This window comes from Solanum dulcamara, chromosome 5, assembly GCF_947179165.1.
Source record: "Solanum dulcamara chromosome 5, daSolDulc1.2, whole genome shotgun sequence".
Taxonomy (NCBI): domain Eukaryota; kingdom Viridiplantae; phylum Streptophyta; class Magnoliopsida; order Solanales; family Solanaceae; genus Solanum; species Solanum dulcamara.
In genome coordinates this window covers 78,828,025-78,846,427 of record NC_077241.1, presented here as the reverse complement: position 1 = coordinate 78,846,427, position 18,403 = coordinate 78,828,025, and the positions used below count along the sequence as shown (strand labels likewise).

General features: G+C 33.9%; 5 protein-coding genes across 5 annotated transcripts; 3 read left to right on the top strand and 2 right to left on the bottom strand.

The window, feature by feature from the left end:
- The first annotated feature begins 872 nt into the window (after window positions 1–872).
- Window positions 873–1,844, top strand: LOC129888605 (subtilisin-like protease SBT2.5). Its single transcript, XM_055963555.1, has 3 exons — window positions 873–1,013; window positions 1,330–1,477; window positions 1,563–1,844. The coding sequence occupies exons 1-3, from the start codon at window positions 937–939 to the stop codon at window positions 1,623–1,625; spliced, it is 288 nt and encodes a 95-aa protein (XP_055819530.1). The 5' UTR covers window positions 873–936; the 3' UTR covers window positions 1,626–1,844.
- A 2,822-nt stretch (window positions 1,845–4,666) lies between these two features.
- Window positions 4,667–9,374, top strand: LOC129890148 (uncharacterized). Its single transcript, XM_055965691.1, has 6 exons — window positions 4,667–4,948; window positions 5,720–5,781; window positions 5,887–6,022; window positions 6,658–6,727; window positions 8,172–8,237; window positions 8,679–9,374. Exons 1-6 carry the CDS (start codon window positions 4,800–4,802, stop codon window positions 8,892–8,894), a joined length of 699 nt encoding a protein of 232 aa, XP_055821666.1. The 5' UTR covers window positions 4,667–4,799; the 3' UTR covers window positions 8,895–9,374.
- An 86-nt stretch (window positions 9,375–9,460) lies between these two features.
- On the bottom strand, window positions 9,461–10,637 carry LOC129890150 (uncharacterized). The gene is made up of 2 exons (XM_055965693.1): window positions 10,021–10,637; window positions 9,461–9,632 (listed from the first exon to the last, which is right to left on the bottom strand). The coding sequence occupies exons 1-2, from the start codon at window positions 10,558–10,560 to the stop codon at window positions 9,627–9,629; spliced, it is 546 nt and encodes a 181-aa protein (XP_055821668.1). The 5' UTR covers window positions 10,561–10,637; the 3' UTR covers window positions 9,461–9,626.
- Window positions 10,638–13,370: 2,733 nt separating this feature from the next.
- LOC129890149 (uncharacterized) lies at window positions 13,371–14,188 on the top strand. The gene has a single exon (XM_055965692.1). The coding sequence runs from the start codon at window positions 13,375–13,377 to the stop codon at window positions 13,954–13,956; it is 582 nt and encodes a 193-aa protein (XP_055821667.1). The 5' UTR covers window positions 13,371–13,374; the 3' UTR covers window positions 13,957–14,188.
- A 1,618-nt stretch (window positions 14,189–15,806) lies between these two features.
- On the bottom strand, window positions 15,807–17,166 carry LOC129890151 (uncharacterized). Its single transcript, XM_055965695.1, has 2 exons — window positions 16,579–17,166; window positions 15,807–16,484 (listed from the first exon to the last, which is right to left on the bottom strand). Exons 1-2 carry the CDS (start codon window positions 17,113–17,115, stop codon window positions 16,479–16,481), a joined length of 543 nt encoding a protein of 180 aa, XP_055821670.1. The 5' UTR covers window positions 17,116–17,166; the 3' UTR covers window positions 15,807–16,478.
- Window positions 17,167–18,403: the final 1,237 nt, after the last annotated feature.

Below are 18,403 nucleotides of genomic sequence, written 5' to 3'. Positions count from 1 at the left end.
ATATATGATTTAATCGATCTCATTTAGCCACGAAATTGAAGACACTTGGACCAATTGTTACACATTATACAGCTTCTTAATTGCCTTTTAATAAATAAAAAATATAGGTGATTAGGCTTATTAATTAGGATTTTATATTACTAACAACAAGCTACTCTATGATTTAATTTGTTAATTAATTAATGTAACGTACATTTTGACTAATCCTAGTAGTTTACTTTACATTTTTTAAATATATTTTGTTATAGTGTTGACTTAATCTTCCAAAGCGTGTGGTTAGTAGTAGTTTAAGATTCTTTTAGCAGAACCCAAGGAATCAAGAAGTTTCCTTAAGCACGATCATGCAAATTCACATTATTTTAGCATTATCTTTAGCACTTAATTACATGATGGTTAGTAAAGAGAGAGTATTTTTATAAGTTATTTTTAAGAATCATACATTTATACAAAGTCTTTACCAACAAACATATACAATCAAATATCGAATTCTAGATCTCTATAGACGACTAATAATGATTATCTGATCAAGTTAAATTGATAAAGTCGTGTGAAATGTTATGCCGACCCTATACTATTACATTTAAACAAAAGTGACTTATATTGGTGAAATAATTAATGTCAATAGGACTATATATAAAAGGGCAGTCTGGTACAATAAAACTCCCGCTATGCGCAGGATTGGTCAATAAGACTCTATGTATAAAACGTAAATTGATAAATGAAGATATATAGTATACCAAGATTAATATCTGAGCAATAATCCGCTCCCCCCCCCCAACCCAATCCCCCAAACACCTTTTATTATTTGTGTGAATATATATATATATATATATATATATATTTGACTTTGTATGTATAAATAGCACCTCTGTTGGGCTTGATTATTTCTAAGTTCACATTTGAAAAAAAATAAGAAGAAAAACGAAAAAGGAGAAAATGGCAAATGGAGAGAGTGAACTTTACTTTGTTTTTATGAACTACGATCCTGAATACGAGCGTCTTCGATCCAAAAGGTCAGTATTTTTTTAATTTTTTTTTGAAAAAAATACAATAACATATTCAGTACGTAATTTCCCAAGTGAAGTTAGAAGCAGACCTAAAGTGTTGAAAGTCATTTCAATCGAACCCCTTTTGCTTGAAAATCACAAGAGTATATTTTTATTTATGTATAGATAATCGATATTGAACTCCTTATAGATAGTAAGTTTTTACCTCACAATTTCAAAGAACTTCGAACCTTCAATCTGTTCGGTATAAATTTTGAATCCGTCTCTAAGTTAAAAGTTAGTTTGTATTAGTTCTTGGTTTTTACATTTTGTATAATGATAGAAAAAAGAAGGAAAGCTATGAACTGGATGTGTACATAAGCAAGAAACATGATGAGTTGTTAGCAAATACCTTTGAGCCAGGCAGCTATATAAAGAGATTGTCTTTGGTTATTGTTGATGGATTTGCTGTTGAAATCACTGAGGATCAGGTTAATTAATTAATTAATTAATCTCTTAATTTAATTTCCTCAAAGTGTTAATTAATAAATGACACATATTATTTTATGATTACAGGCCAATGTGCTTAGATCTGCAAAAGAAGTGAGGGTTGTGGAGAAAAATCAAGAGCTTGCATAATGGCTTGGATGGTTATTATTATTATTGAGCAATTTAATATATAGATTTAAAAATTTCCCCACCCCCAACAAAAAAAATGAGAAGAGAAAAGACAATAGATGTGGTGGTGATGTTTGGGGTGGGGTGGGATGAGGTTGGGGTGATATGTTTTATTAGTGCTTCATATTATGAGCTAATAATGTAAGTAAATTCTTTATTAATGTTACTCATATACTCTAATGATGATGATGAGTTTTCGTTGATTAATACGAATTAGTACTCATGAATATAATATTAATTGTAATTTAGAGATGCTTTTGAGATAATCAAATTTCATTGATAAGTCGCGATTATATTTTTACTCTACTCTCTCACACCCTCTACTCTGATTAAAAAACTAAAAGTTTCTAGTGACATACATGGAATTAGCTATGATCAATGCTCTCTTTCCTAATCCATCTCGTGAGTCGTGATAGGATTTTTTTTATTTGGATGATTATTATAAGAGAAAAAATAACGACTAGGATTCTAATTATCTCTGATCAATTTATGTTGATGCTAGACGAATTATTCTTGCCACGAACCGAAAGAGATAAGGAAGACGACCAACCACCATCCTACTCGAAACCTTAATATGAAGATTTTTAAAAATAAAACCAATGTTTTTTTATGAGAGCTAGCTACAATGATTTCTTTCTTGAAAAAAAACAAAACTTTGTGGTCCTGGTGGATAGATAAACAGTCACATACACAACACTTTGAGCTGTAGTCCACAACATACAAATGTGGTGAACAAACATGGATATTGGCAAGTCAGAGAGTGTAATAAGTTGTGTGTAACAGTAGCAATAGGGACACCATGGAATTCTTGTGAGCACTTTTTTTAATTTTTTTTATCTAGTTAAGGTTATATTGAAGGACAACATTTTTACCTGCAATATTTCCATTTTTTGACAAACGTTAACGTGCAACTTGCTAACCTTCATGACATTATTGTATTTGTGGTGTTCCTCCTCGTCCTTTTTACCTTTCACATGTTACTTGTTACGAAGGTTGTGTTAGTAAACTGTATTGAAAACAAATGATGAAACAATAATAATAATTTTGAAATAAAAGACAGAACCTGAACAGAAACTGAAAGTACGAACAGTGTCTGAAAAATTATGTAAGAAAAAGAAATCGAGCCCACTGAATGCACAGTGTGTCCTTAAGAAAATTATTCCCTTCAGTGTACCTAAGGTTTTGAAATCTTTCCTCCCAGGATAGAATGATTTACTCACCAAAATTAAAGGAAATTTGGTCCAAAAAAATTATCAATCATATTAATTGCCGTTGCCGAGCGAACAACAACGACGACGGCGCGAGGGGAGACCACTTCTTGACCCTTTAGCAACATGAATGAGTACTTCTACTTTTAAGTAGGAGACTTTTTCTTTCCACCACCTATGTGGGACAAATGCTTATTTCATAAAGCAAGAGAGAACAAATCATTTTTCCCCCCGCCCCCACTTCTTTTCCCTCTATTTCCCATTTAACCTATCAATTAAACCCAACAGGTTGTTCGAATGGTAAATATTCTTTATTGTTAACTTTAAGATTGTGGGTTCGTGTTAATAAGGGAGCAAAATAGAGAGAAAATTCAGGGAAAAAAAACACGTTACTTGTTTCTTCCTTTTGAATGTTTTAAAGATATTATTAAGTAAATAAATAAAAATGTATCATATCTAACCATTATGTTTTTAGATAAAATGATCACAATAATGCCGACCCCTTGGCCATGAAATTTGTGGACATGTATGTGATGCGTGTGTACGCACTTTCTATTTTAACAAGATCAAATCTATTTTGACGTATTTGTTAGAAAAAATAATATTATATTGATATTGAACTGAAATAATTATTACCAAGAAATTTTTTTGACTTTTAATTTGCGCAAAAGGATTTTTAATTTGCTATAGAAAAAAACTCGCAAATGATCATTTTTAGACTTCAAGTCAATGTGCGAAGCCACTCTTTTTTACTAGCATTTTTCAAGTTCAATAAAGAACAATTCAATATAAAGAGGAAAAAAGAGCAACGAGGGACTTTTGTTCTTTCTTATTTATTTACAAAGAATAAATAAATATTGTTACAACTTGCAACATGTTAAATAGGTTTGACAATTTATTTTTTTTATTCTTTGCATTATCAACAAGACGTAATGCCAACATAATTTAATTAGTCTTAATCAAGTCTCAAAAAGCCAAAAAACAATGGACTGAAAATGACTAATTATTTGTTTGGGAATTGGGAATTAAAATACAATTGACCTTGGGAGAATCCCTTGATTATATATAGTAGGTCAACACTCAAAAGTCAACCAATCCAAATACAGTTAATCTGCCTTAGAAGGTGGAACTAATTTTTTCATTAATCAAAGAATGAAGTAGTTTAATTAATTCCTAATGCATCTCAACCATATTTGTAATCCATATAGCCTATATTTTGCAACTTGTATGATTAACAATAGTTATTAATGTATCGGGAAGGGGATATGATCAATAGATCTGGCTGGATCCAGATTGGAATAGTGAATTAGTATATTCTTAATTAGTTTCGAGCTTAGACGGTAAATTTAAAAAGTAATTTAATGTTTGTAAGAGAAAAAATATGAATGATGTGTAAATCCCATTTGGAAAAAACAGTTTGTGAATTACATTCTAAATGCATTGATAAAACACATTCACAAAAGTATTAAAAAAAATACTATCTATAAAACACTCTTAGAAAATGTGATTTATGAATTATATTATGTAATTGTGATTTATGTGTTTTCACCTCAAACAATTATTTGAAAGTCTTCGAGCTTCTAGCAAACAAAGAAGAATTAACCTAAATTGTCACTCACCAAATTATTTAAAATTTAATTATGCACAATATATGTATAATCAGCTTATAAAAAAATAAAAAAAAAAATAATGAATTTTATCGGCTCTTTATGTGAAGACCCCCAAAATAAATCCTAGCCCATGGGCCTATTTCCTTGATCTTCTTTTCGCCCAGCCCATATTTCTACCGTTTTGCTGACTTCCCCCCAAAATTGGCGCGAAAATCAATATCAGCAAAATTAGGCGTCAAAAATTACAGTTTGGGCATTACTTTTCCGGTAGCTCAAATCGAATTCCTCCGGCGTTGTATCCACCGGCATCGGTACTAATGTCGACCCAAAGAGCTTCAAAGCGAAGACGTACAGTTCAGAAAGAAGAAAAAGAAGTAGAGGTGAACGGAAGTTCCAAAAAAAAGTCACCAGTAGTGGTATTTTCTCATGGTGCTGGTGCTCCTTCCACCTCTGATTGGATGATCAGGTCATCTCCATTATATGCAGTTTCAGTTTTAGTTTCATGCTTTAATAATTGAGTGTTATATGGCTTTTTGATTGTATAATATGTGATACACTTTTTGTACATAGCTAAGTAGAGGCGAATCTAAAATTTGAATTTTGTAGGTTCCTACAACAATGTCAAATTAATATTATAATGATAACCGAGTTCACAATCAAAGTTTGGGTTCACATGAATCTGTAATCAGGTATCTGAATCCACCTCTGTAGCTAAGTTCTGCCTACCTGAGTTAAACGTATCAGGTTCTAAGTTTAGGTAAAGGAGGAGGGTTGTGATAGACTGATATATAGCTGAAAAAAGGTTTTTAATTATGGATATAGACATAGAGTGGATTCCTAAAACTAATGAGCTGATTTGGGATTTAAGGTGTGTTAAGTGTAACGGAAATTGATTACTACAAAAGGAAAACAAATATTATGGAAGAGTAAAATGACTTTTGTCACTTATGGAGGGATGACATCTTTTGCCTCACAATTTTTCTGGCTTTTACTCCATATCATTTGCTTCAATCAACAAATTGACATTGTTGTTATTTGTAACACAAAAATATCACCAAACTATACTACTCTATTAGCCGAGTTATATGATTTTGTATGGTATTTTCTTCCATGCATGCCAGACATTTCAAGAAAGCATGTTAGTTACTTGTAAATGGCCTTTTCAAAATTAGAGTTTTTCTACATGCTTTATAAGTAGCATAAAGCTTCTGTGCTAACTTATCCCAGCTTTGTGAAGATGGAAGGATTTGTTGACCAAGTCACTGAAGGCTGCTGAAGTTGTGACCTTTGACTACCCATGTAAGATTTATGGGTCACTTTAACCACACACATAAGTAGCAAATACTTTCTTCTGAGAAATATATAGCACATATTTTCTTGCTGAAATTCTATGGATTATGGCAGACATGTCTAGTGGAAAGAGGAGGGCTCCCCCCAAGGCAGAAAAATTGGTTGATTTTCACTCTAATATTGTCAAAGAGGTAGCTGCTAAATACCCTGGGCATCCGCTTATCTTGGCAGGGAAGTCAATGGGTTCAAGGTGATAGACATTGCATGCGTTCAGAACACCATGTATCACCATTAATATTTGAACCTTTCTCTCAGTAAAGTACCAACTATAAGTGTTATTTTATTTTATAACCATAGTTTTTCCAATCTGGAACTTCTCCCCTTTTATTTGAAATCAGTTGATGTCATCCAGACAACTTAATTCTAACCTCTGTGAATAAGAAAAGGGGTAATTCATGTTGAGTTGAGTTTCTAGCACAAATTATGTATCAGGATATAAGTCAGAAAGGATGTCCAGGTCCTTACTTTCTAGACCTCTTTTGACAGATGTACTTCAGTATGTGTTCATTCTGATATCTGTAGCAGTTTTACAAGTAGCTTATGTGTAGATATCTTATCTTTTATTATGAGTTACTGCTCAAATTGTGTTTGCTGGATGCTCTACTACGTTCTGATTTCAGTGTTTGGATTATTTCTTTTAGATATTATGCAGAAAGGTTCTAAATATATAAATTTTTTAATATTCCACATATCCATGCTTATATGGGTGCATTGCCTGATCTAATGCATTTTATTGCCTTGGTGCTCCAGAGAATTGATGAAGTGTAAGGTAATGACATTTAATTCCATATTAATACATGCAACAAATGTCCTCTTTTGTTGTAGGGTTAGCTGCATGGTAGCTGTTGATGACATCGGTGCTTCAGCTATTGTTTGCTTGGGTTACCCATTAAAGGTTATCTAGTGTCCTGATAATACTCCTGTCTTTCTTACCCATCTGTATTACAGCTCTAATTCCTATTGCTCAGTTTTGATGCATGTAAAATGTACACCTTTGTTTTATTTACTTCTTAATTTTACCTTTTCCCCCAAAGCTGGATTAGTTATGATGATTTATTTGGAAGATTTATGTCTAATCTTTTTAAAGCTTAGTCAATTGAGATTCTACCTCCAACATTTATTTTGCTGATGTTCATATGATGGTGCCTTTTGGAAGATTGCCTCCACATAATTCGAGTAACCAGTGCTGGCGGAAAATGATGCTTCTTACTTTCTGAAAATATAATCCCACCATCACTTCATGTATTTTTGTATGTTTCCCATGCTGGATTGAATTTTTACTCTTAGCTTACAACCAAAAGATTTTTTAAAGCTTATAAAAACTGGCATCTCTTTTTTTCACAAGCTAGTAAGCTGGATTCAAATTTTAGCTTGTTTTTGCATCCTCACAGGGATGACAGTTGGACACCAGTTGGTTTGTGTCGTAAACACCTACTCAAATATCTTTTTTTCCTTCTAGTTTTTAAAAGCTGGATTCTTATGCCCTCTATTTGGAACTAAGGAGCTGTTCTACAATTTTTCATTAATATCTTTTCCACAAGTCAAAAAGTCCATTACTATTTAGAATTTGGAGAAAAATAACGGTCACCTTTTAATAAATCCAAGTTATTTGGAGAAAAATAACGGTCACCTTTTAATAAATCCAAGTTATTTGGAGAAAAATAACGGTCACCTTTTAATAAATCCAAGTTATTATATGACGAAAATCTCTTAATTTCCTTCATTGCTAATTTATCTATTTTTAGCTCTTGAAATTATTTTCTAATCTTTCTTGATATCTATTGCAATGTGAAGTTTTTGAATACTTGCATCTATTTTTTGGTCGTAGAGGCTACAAATTGTTTTGGGAATGTACTTTACACACACTTCACATCGCTGCAATTCATAGATGCACAATTGGTTGCTCTCAAGAATCTATTTGCATTTGATGTTTATATACAGGTTCCTTACGTGATGTGCTACATTCAGTATTATTCCAAAATCAAGTGCTTTGTTTCTGTCCATCTTGAGTGATCTAAATTGACTATTAAGATTAGAATGCTCGTCATATAAACTAAGTGCAGGTACACCTGAACAACTAAATCAAGAACCAAGGCAATCACATTAGTTTTCGAGTTGGATGCTCATGATCATGATGTTCATTACTTATTTGGTTATAAAGGTGGAACTGTTTAGGCATGTATATATATATTGCAGTGAAAATATTTACAGCATATAAATGCATGCGAAGTTTACTGTTATTATAGTTGTTTTTACCATTTTAATAGTTATCTTTTACTGAATATATACACAGTCATTTTCTTAAAGTCTCTTTATAAGTCTAGTAGTAAATCTTTCAGGGTGCGAATGGTGCAACACGAGATGAGTTGCTGTTACAAATTGATGTACCTGTTATGTTCGTGCAGGTAAAAGCACTTTGTTGTAATGGATTCGTATCAAATGGACATAAAGATCCATCTTATGAAGGCTTATTTGTAAGATGGGCATTATTTTTTATTAATAAGCACATGAATGGACACACATTAGCTAAATCTAAATTGCTTACAGATAGGCTGTATGCATACTTGTATATGTGGGGCCGAGATATACATTTGAATCGACATATATGCATACATAAGTACATTTCATTATGATTTCTTTTGACTACTTTTGTGCACTCATTGCCAATTTGCTAGGTATAGCTAACTTTGTTATATTATTCACAGCTCAATCAGTCGTGTTTTCTCAACCATTACTATAATATCATAAATGTAGTTGCTTGGGAGTTGGGAGAGGGTGATGGTGCTAAGTGTAAACTTATTCATCCTCAAGATTTTGTGTAAATGTTATGGCTTATTTTCATGTAGGGTAGCAAAGATGGGCTTTGTCCACTCAAGAAGCTGGAAGCTGTAAGAAAGAAAATGAAGTGTGTTAATGAATTATATGTGATAGACGGTGGTGATCACTCCTTCAAAATTGGCAAAAAGCACTTGCAGTTGACTGAGTCCACCCAAGAGGAAGCTGAAAAGCTTGCTGTTCATGCTATTGCAACTTTTGTTTTTAATCATGTGAAAGAGGGGTGAAGTACTTAACGGTAAGAAACGGGTGATTGTTTAAAATATTTTGTCCCGTTTGCACAAAGATGGTTCATGAATGCTTCCTTGTAGTGTATAGGATCTTTTTCCTTTTTGTTTTTGGAGGCGGGGGAAGGGGGTGGAAGTGGTGTTTTTAAAATATTTTGTCCCGTTTGCACAAAAATGTTGCTCCCTGTGAAGTATTACTAGTAATTAGTATCTGAAGCTTTAGCCTCTAGTTCTTTTGTCCACCTCAAGAGTATCCTCTTTGTCTATTTCTCTATAATTTCATTACTTCCATGCTCATCTTCATCAATGGTCCAAGCTTCTGTATGACAAATGTGGTATATACTCACTTAAAGAAATAGCAGGTTCCTGTAAGTAGTTTCTGAAAATTTGTCTGTGGTTTTGGTTATAGCCAAGACGTATGGCCATTATATGTGCAACCCCGTTCATAAGGTATTTTCTCACCACCCAATTCTTTTTTGTTTGGTTTAGGTAATGCTAATGAGTAATGCGATTATATGGCCATATTGGTTTATTAATGGAACAAATCTTCTTTCTTCTGATCACTAAAATTCAACATTGAACTTTTTCATTGCATAATCAAAATGATAATCACTTACTGACATGACACATCATTCCACCATTTAGGTATAAGAAATATTGATGAAATATGCCTTATTCAAGTTGCTTTCATCCTTGCACTCCTTGTAGCTGATCTTCCGCAGTACTCCTCTCTTAGTTCTTCACACCAAAAACAAGAATTTTAGGTTGTAGTTAACAAAAGTTTTGATGTGCACTGGTTATGGGCTCAAAAGTAGGAAATCATTTGTTTATAAATTCCAAGACATGTTACTTCAGAAAAAAACTTTGTAGTCGTGATCATTTCTGCAAGTGAAGTGTCGTACTAGGCTTATATGAAGATAAAGGGCTAAAGGGGCAGCCCGGTGCACTAAGGCTCCCGCTATGCGCAGGGTCCGGGGAAGGGCCTGACCACAAGGGTCTATTGTACGCAGCCTTACCTTGCATTTCTGCCAGAGGCTGTTTCCAAGGCTTGAACCCGTGACCTCCTGGTTGCTGGCTATTAACACAATTTTCTTCTGAATGATTCGTAAAAGATTGCGGATCATACCTTCTTCTTTCCACACTTTTCATTATCACTGTCATCACTGCTACTGCTGCTGCTGTCACTGAACTTGTATTTTTCTTGTTTGTTCTTCCTCATAGGCATGCAGTGGCCTTCCATCTTTTTCTTTCCATTAGTTGTAGTACGATTTGCAGAATGCTGGGTATGGTTAGCATGAGTGCCATGAGTTGCACAGGACGCATGACAGACAGACTGACGTCCTTTTTGGGTGTGTGCCTTCTGGCCCTGTTGAGTGTGATGTTCACGGTGAAACATTTTGTGTGTCATTTCTTTCATTTTGTCAGCAAAAGAGTGGTTCTCATTATTTGTCTTTTGGATTGTCGGGGTGCTAGTCTTGTTGGACCCAGCTTTTTGGCTAGTCGGAGTGCTGGTCTTGTTGCAAACAGCCTTTTGACTAATCGGAGTGTTGGTCTTGTTGCTAACAGCCAGTTGGCTAGTTGGAGTGCTGGTCTTGTTGCACACGGTGGAGGATTGAACATGATTAATGTTTTGCTCAGTGGGCTTGTTGCATTGAACTGATGCCATGAGTGATTGAATTGAAACTAGAGATATTGTCTTCTGGACTATTGCCTTCTTTTTGCTTTATATTCACAGAATGGTTGATATATATGTATTACATATATACATGTACGCAATAGCAACATGAATTAGTAGTGGGATTCTTTTCTTATTTCTCATCAGTTGTCCTGTCATCTTTGAATCTCCTTTTCTTCCAAAGGCTAAACTTTGAAGAGCATCTCATTGAATTCCAGGCCATTTTTTTATCCTCAAGTTTATACTCCGAATCCTTCTTTGCAATATTAAACGCGTTGGTTATCAAAAAACAAAAATATTCCAACCACATATATTGCATTTCACGAAGAGGTAATGTAGCTCATGAACTGACCTTTTGGCTTTTACATTCAGAAAGAATAAACTCGTTGCCATTCTTTTGAGATTCCCCTCTATCCTTTCTTCCTCCTATTTCATTTGAAAAAATACAAGTAGAAATTGTTCTGTTCAGACTTTTGCCCCACCCCCGCACAAAAACAGGGAATGCTGGAATTATTTTGCTATTTTAATATTGACAATTTGATGCGCGAAATAATTTAATGATTTCCTTTAGAAGGATCCAAGTATAATAACTTATTTTCATCTATGATTAGATAAAATGATCAGAGATAATTAGAATCATATCGAACCTTTATGTTTTTAGATAAAATATTATACTTCGTTCCTTTATGCTTTTAGACAAAATGATCACGATAATGCCTGCTTGGCCATGAAGTTTTTCGGTGATGTATGTGATAAGTGTGTATGCACTTTCTACTTTAACAAGATCAAATCGATTTTAACGTATTTGTTAGAAAAAATACTATTATATTGATATTGAACTGAAATAACTATTACCAAGAGATTTTTTTGACTTTTAATTTGCACAAAAGAATTTTAAATTTGATGTAGGAAAAAACTCGAAAATAATCACTTTTAGCCTTCAAGTCAATGCACGAAACCACTCTCTTTTGCTAGCTTTTTTCAAGTTCAATAAAGAACAATTCAATATAAAGAGGAAAAAAGAGCAACGAAGGACTTCTGTTCTTTCTTATTTATTTACAAAGAATAAATAAATATTGTTGCAACTTGCAACATGTTAAATAGGTTTGACAATTTTTTTTTAATTCTTTTTATCAACAAGACTTAATGCCAACAAATTTTACCTATAGTCTTAATCAAGTCTCAAAAAGCCAAAAAACAATGGACTGAAAATGACTAATTATTTGTTTGGGAACTAAAATACAATTGACCTTGGGAAAACCCCTTGATTATAGATAATTGGTCAAAACTAAAAAATCAACCAATCCAAATACAGTTAATCTGCCTAAGAAGGTGGAACCTTTGGGTCTAATTTTTTTTTTCATTAATCAAAGAATAGAGTAGTTTAATTAATTCCTAATGCATCTCAACCATATTTGAAATCCATATAATCCATATTTTGCAACTTGTATGACTGGCAATAATTATTAACGTATCGGGAAGGGGACATTCTCAATAGAACCTGGTTAGATCCGGATTGAAATAGTGATGTTTATTCTTAACTAGTTTCAAACTTAGTAAGAAAATAAATTAATATTCGTAAAAGAAAAAGTATGAATAATGTGTAAATCCCATTTAAGAAAAACAATCTATAAATTCCATTCTAAATACTCTCTATAAAACGTATTCAACGAATGATAAAACACATTCATAAAAGTATTCAAAAAGATACTATCTATAAAAAAAACACTTAGTAAATGTCATTTATGAATTACATCATGTAGTCGTAATTTATGTGTTTTAACCTCAAATAATTATTTGAAAGTCTTCGAGCTTCTAGCAAACAAAGAGGAATTAACCTAAATTGCCACCAATAGAATTATTTCAAATTTAATTATGCATAATATATGTATAGTAGTGTATAATCAAATTACAATTTATGTATACCGGTAAAAGAAACAAAGTAATGAATTTTACCGGCTATTTATACAAAGGAACTTTTAAAAATAGCAAAGACTTGAAACATAATTAGATTTTTTAGCTATAGTTTGCCTAATTATATTCTATAGCTATAGTTTCAATTGTTGCCAATTTTCGTTTGTATATCTCGCTGCATTATACAAATTGGATTTTCAAAGAGATTGTATATACAAATACAACTTTGCTTTAGAGATTTGTATATGAGCCCCGAAACATACAAATATAAAAAAAAAATACAAATTTGCTTTAGAGACTTGTGTATGAGTCCCTAAATTCGCTTTCAGATTTGTATATGAGTCGCCAAATTTGTATAATAGAAAATTTCATTAAACTGTAGTCACGATTCATAATTATGTGAAATCGTAGCTATGTTAAATAATACACTAGTAATGTTTATCAATTCACATAATTTTCCCTTTATATAACAATCTCCAAAATTAAGGAAGGATTATACAAATTTCATAGTGTGAATAGTTAATTACATCCCATCTCTACTATTTTCAAGATTACAAAAATCCCTTAAATTTGGTGGAATTCGGATACTTTCTAAAATGTCTTGATATATTACGTAAAGTGATGTATCCAACCGATACATCATGTAAAGTGATGTCTTCGACCAATACATCGCGTAAAGTGATGTATCCGAGAATAGGAGAGAATATAGATTTTTGTAATTTTTTCAAATAGTAATTTTTTTTAGAGAATATAGTAAAATAAGTTGTGTATATAGACAATTTTTCCCAAAATTAATCCTAGCCCATGGGCCCATTTTATTTGATCTTCTTTTCAGCCCAGCCCATATTTATACCATTTTGCCAAATTGTTGAGGAAAAAATATACAGAAACATGAAAGAAGGCAATAGGAAAAACAAGAATGCATCTTCCTCCCCAAGAAGAACCCGACCCGTTCATCCATCAGGACCCGATTCTAGACCTTCGGGTTCTCTCCATAATAGGCTATCTCCTCCCCCCTCAGTGTCGGCGCTTGACCGCGAAATCTTCACTGAAGAGTTGGGATTGTTTGAAATTCCCCCCAAGACCAACCCAAGAAGTTTTTCGTATAGGGTGAAGCAGCAGTGTTGGGAGAAGGCGGAGAAAGTAAAGGGAAGAGACCCGGACCGATGGCGCCGAGACCCTTTAGGGAACACTGTCTTTCGGAAGCTTGTGGGCTGTCCCGGTTGTCTATGCCATGACTATGACCATATTATTCCCTATTCTAAGGGTGGAGAAAGTACATTAGAGAATTGTCAAGTTTTGCAGGCGACAGTTAATAGATCCAAGGGGAATCGAACTGATATATCAAAAGCTGAACTTATTCAGAGAAGTTCGTATTGTCGGGTTTCAGGTCGTGACATGGATCTTCTTGAACTTTCTGCCTACGGCAATGTCCGTCATGGACAAGATTCTGGGGGATGTAAAATTCAATGAGTCATTTTATGAGAATATGCTCAAGAATGGCATTGTATGCTTCCCCTTAATTAATCTGAGGCTAGGCTAAATTGGAGTTATGCCAGTTATTCCTGTATTAAATTGCAGCCAGATAGTAACTTACAATTATTGGAAGTTTCATATACTTGTTGCAACTTGTATGTATTCTCTTTACAAATCAATTAAAACGCTCACCTCTGATTGGATGATCAGCTCATCTCTATTATATGCAGTTTCAGTTTTAGTTTCATGCTTTAATAATTGAGTGCTATATGGCTTTTTGATTGTATAATATGTGATACACTTTTTGTACATAGCTAAGCAGAGGCGAATCTAAAATTTGAATTTTGTAGGTACCTACAACAATGTCAAATTAATATTATAATGATAACCGAGTTTACAATCAAGGTTTGGGTTCACATGAATCTGTAATCAGGCATCTGAATCCACCTCTGTAGCTAAGTTCTGCCTACCTGAGTTAAACGTATCAGGTTCTATGTCTAGGTAAAGGAGGAGGGTTGTGGTAGACTGATATATAGCTGAAAAAAAGGTTTTTAACTATGGATATAGAAAGAGTGGATTCCTATAACTAATGAGCCGATTTGGGATTTAAGGTGTGTTAGGTGTAACGGAAATTGATTACTACAAAAGGAAAACAAATATTATGGAAGAGTAAAATGACTTTTTTCACTTATGGAAGGATGACATCTTTTGCCTCACAATTTTTCTGGCTTTTACTCCATATCATTTGCTTCAATCAACAAATTGACATTGTTGTTATTTGTAACACAAAAATATCACCAAACTATACTACTCTATTAGCCGAGTTACATGATTTTGTATGGTATTTTCTTCCATGCATGCCAGACATTTCAAGAAAGCATGTTAGTTACTTGTAAATGGCCTTTTCAAAATTAGAGTTTTTCTACATGCTTTATAAGTAGCATAAAGCTTCTGTGCTAACTTATCCCAGCTTTGTGAAGATGGAAGGATATGTTGACCAAGTCACTGAAGGCTGCTGAAGTTGTGACCTTTGACTACCCATGTAAGATTTATGGGTCACTTTAACCACACACATATGTAGCAAATACTTTCTTCTGAGAAATATATAGCACATATTTTCTTGCTGAAATTCTATGGATTATGGCAGACATGTCTAGTGGAAAGAGGAGGGCTCCCCCCAAGGCAGAAAAATTGGTTGATTTTCACTCTAATATTGTCAAAGAGGTAGCTGCTAAATACCCTGGGCATCCGCTTATCTTGGCAGGGAAGTCAATGGGTTCAAGGTGATAGTCATTGCATGCGTTCAGAACACCATGTATCACCATTAATATTTGAACCTTTCTTTCAGTAAAGTACCAACTATAAGTGTTATTTTATTTTATAACCATAGTTTTTCCAATCTGGAACTTCTCCCCTTTTATTTGAAATCAGTTGATGTCATCCAGATCACTTAATTCTAACCTCTGTGAATAAGAAAAGGGGTAATTCATGTTGAGTTGAGTTTCTAGCACAAATTATGTATCAGGATATAAGTTAGAAAGGATGTCCAGGTCCTTACTTTCTAGACCTCTTTTGACAGATGTACTTCAGTATGTGTTCATTCTGATATCTGTAGCAGTTTTACAAGTAGCTTATGTGTAGATATCTTATCTTTTATTATGAGTTACTTCTCAAATTGTGTTTGCTGGATGCTCTACTACGTTCCGATTTCAGTGTTTGAATTATTTCTTTTAGATATTATGCAGAAAGGTTCTAAATATATAAAAAATTTAATATTCCACATATCCATGCTTATATGGGTGCATTGCCTGATCTAATGTATTTTACTGCCTTGGTGCTCCAGAGAATTGATGAAGTGTAAGGTAATGACATTTAATTCCATATTAATACATGCAACAAATGTCCTCTTTTGTTGTAGGGTTAGCTGCATGGTAGCTGTTGATGGCATCGGTGCTTCAGCTATTGTTTGCTTGGGTTACCCATTAAAGGTTATCTAGTGTCCTGATAATACTCCTGTCTGTCTTACCCATCTGTATTACAGCTCTAATTCCTATTGCTCAGTTTTGATGCATGTAAAATGTACACTTTTGTTTTATTTACTTCTTAATTTTCCCTTTTCCCCCAAAGCTGGATTAGTTATGATGATTTTTTTGGACAATTTATGTCTAATCTTTTTAAAGCTTAGTCAATTGAGATTCTACCTCCAACATTTATTTTGCTGACGTTCATATGATGGTGCCTTTTGGAAGATTGCCTCCACATAATTCGAGTAACCAGAGATGGCGGAAAATGATGCTTCTTACATACTGAAAATCTAATCCCACCATCACTTCATGGATTTTTGTATGTTTCCCATGCTGGATTGAATTTTTACTCTTAGCTTACAACCAAAAGATTTTTAAAGCTTATAAAAACTGGCATCTCTTTTTTTCACAAGCTAGTAAGCTGGATTCAAATTTTAGCTTGTTTTTGCATTCTCACAGGGATGACAGTTGGACACCAGTTGGTTTGTGTCGTAATCATTTCTGCAAGTGACGTGTTGTACTAGGCTTATATGAAGATAAAGGGCTATTAACACAATTGTCTTCTGAATGATTCGTAAAAGATTGCGGATCATACCTTCTTCTTTCCACACTTTTCATTATCGCTGTCATCACTGCTGCTGCTGCTGTCACTGAACTTGTATTTTTCTTGTTTGTTCTTCCTCATAGGCATGCAGTGGCCTTCCATCTTTTTCTTTCCATTAGTTGTAGTACGATTTGCAGAATGCTGGGTATGGTTAGCATGAGTGCCATGAGTTGCACAGGACGCATGACAGACAGACTGACGTCCTTTTTGGGTGTGTGCCTTCTGGCCCTGTTGAGTGTGATGTTCACGGTGAAACATTTTGTGTGTCATTTCTTTCATTTTGTCAGCAAAAGAGTGGTTCTCATTATTTGTCTTTTGGATTGTCGGGGTGCTAGTCTTGTTGGACCCAGCTTTTTGGCTAGTCGGAGTGCTGGTCTTGTTGCAAACAGCCTTTTGACTAATCGGAGTGTTGGTCTTGTTGCTAACAGCCAGTTGGCTAGTTGGAGTGCTGGTCTTGTTGCACACGGTGGAGGATTGAACATGATTAATGTTTTGCTCAGTGGGCTTGTTGCATTGAACTGATGCCATGAGTGATTGAATTGAAACTAGAGATATTGTCTTCTGGACTATTGCCTTCTTTTTGCTTTATATTCACAGAATGGTTGATATATATATATTACATATATACATGTACGCAATAGCAACATGAATTAGTAGTGGGATTCTTTTCTTATTTCTCATCAGTTGTCCTGTCATCTTTGAATCTCCTTTTCTTCCAAAGGCTAAACTTTGAAGAGCATCTCATTCTATTCCAGGCTGTTTTTATTCCGAATCCTTCTTTGCAATATTAAACGCGGAATTATTTTGCTATTTTAATATTGAAAATTTGATGCACGAATAATTTAATAATTTCCTTTAGAAGGATCGAAGTATAATATTTTGAGAGAAGCAGTGCTGAAACTTATTTTCATCTTGACTAATAGATGAAGGAGAATCAAGATATTGTTTCAATAGAAAGCATGGAAAAATTATTAGTCATTAATCTGTTTTGTAACTAGTGCATATTTCTGATGTTCTCAATTGTTGGTCACTGGCATCTAGCTGAGAGTTGTAAAGGATAGTCGACATCTTTTAGGTTTGAACTATGGCTAGATTGATCACCTTCACAAGAAGGTCCAAGTAGCACACATAGAGGATAAAATGAGAGAAGGTCACTTGAGATGGTTTGGTCATGTCCTGTGTTATGCGCAGGTGTGAAACCCTGAGATGAAGGTGTTAAAAAAGGACGAGGTAGACCTAAAATCACGTAAAAGGAGGTTGTCTTAAAGGACCTACAATATTTGGGATTATGTAGACTTAGTTAAAGATAGGGGACAATGAAAGGAAAAGATCTATATAGGTGTTATAGATTAGTTGAGAATACGTTTTACATGTTTGCACTTCTATTCTAGGTCTTATGCTTTCTAGCAGTGGTTTAACCTTTCAGAGATCTATACCTTTAAAAAAAACACAACTTGTATTACTTTTTACTTGTATTTGCGTAGTATTGGCATGAGGATGATTTAAATGAAGTAATGTGGTAAGTGAGGATTCTTATAGCTGACCCCAACTTTCTTGGAATTGAGGCGTAGTAGCAAATACCCCTAGGCTTCAGTAAAGTTTTTTTGTGTAATGTACTAGATTCTTATTCTCTCTATCTCTGCTCTCCATCTCTTTCGGTTTGGGCTTTATGAACCTAGGCATTCCTTATTTTGTCTTTAAATATGCATAGTCCACTAGGTCCTCATACATCGGCCGGAGTTTGTTTAGTTTCAATATACTCTCTCTTGGTTGGCTTAGGCTGGACCCGACAGAGGCAAATTAAGAATTAAACTTA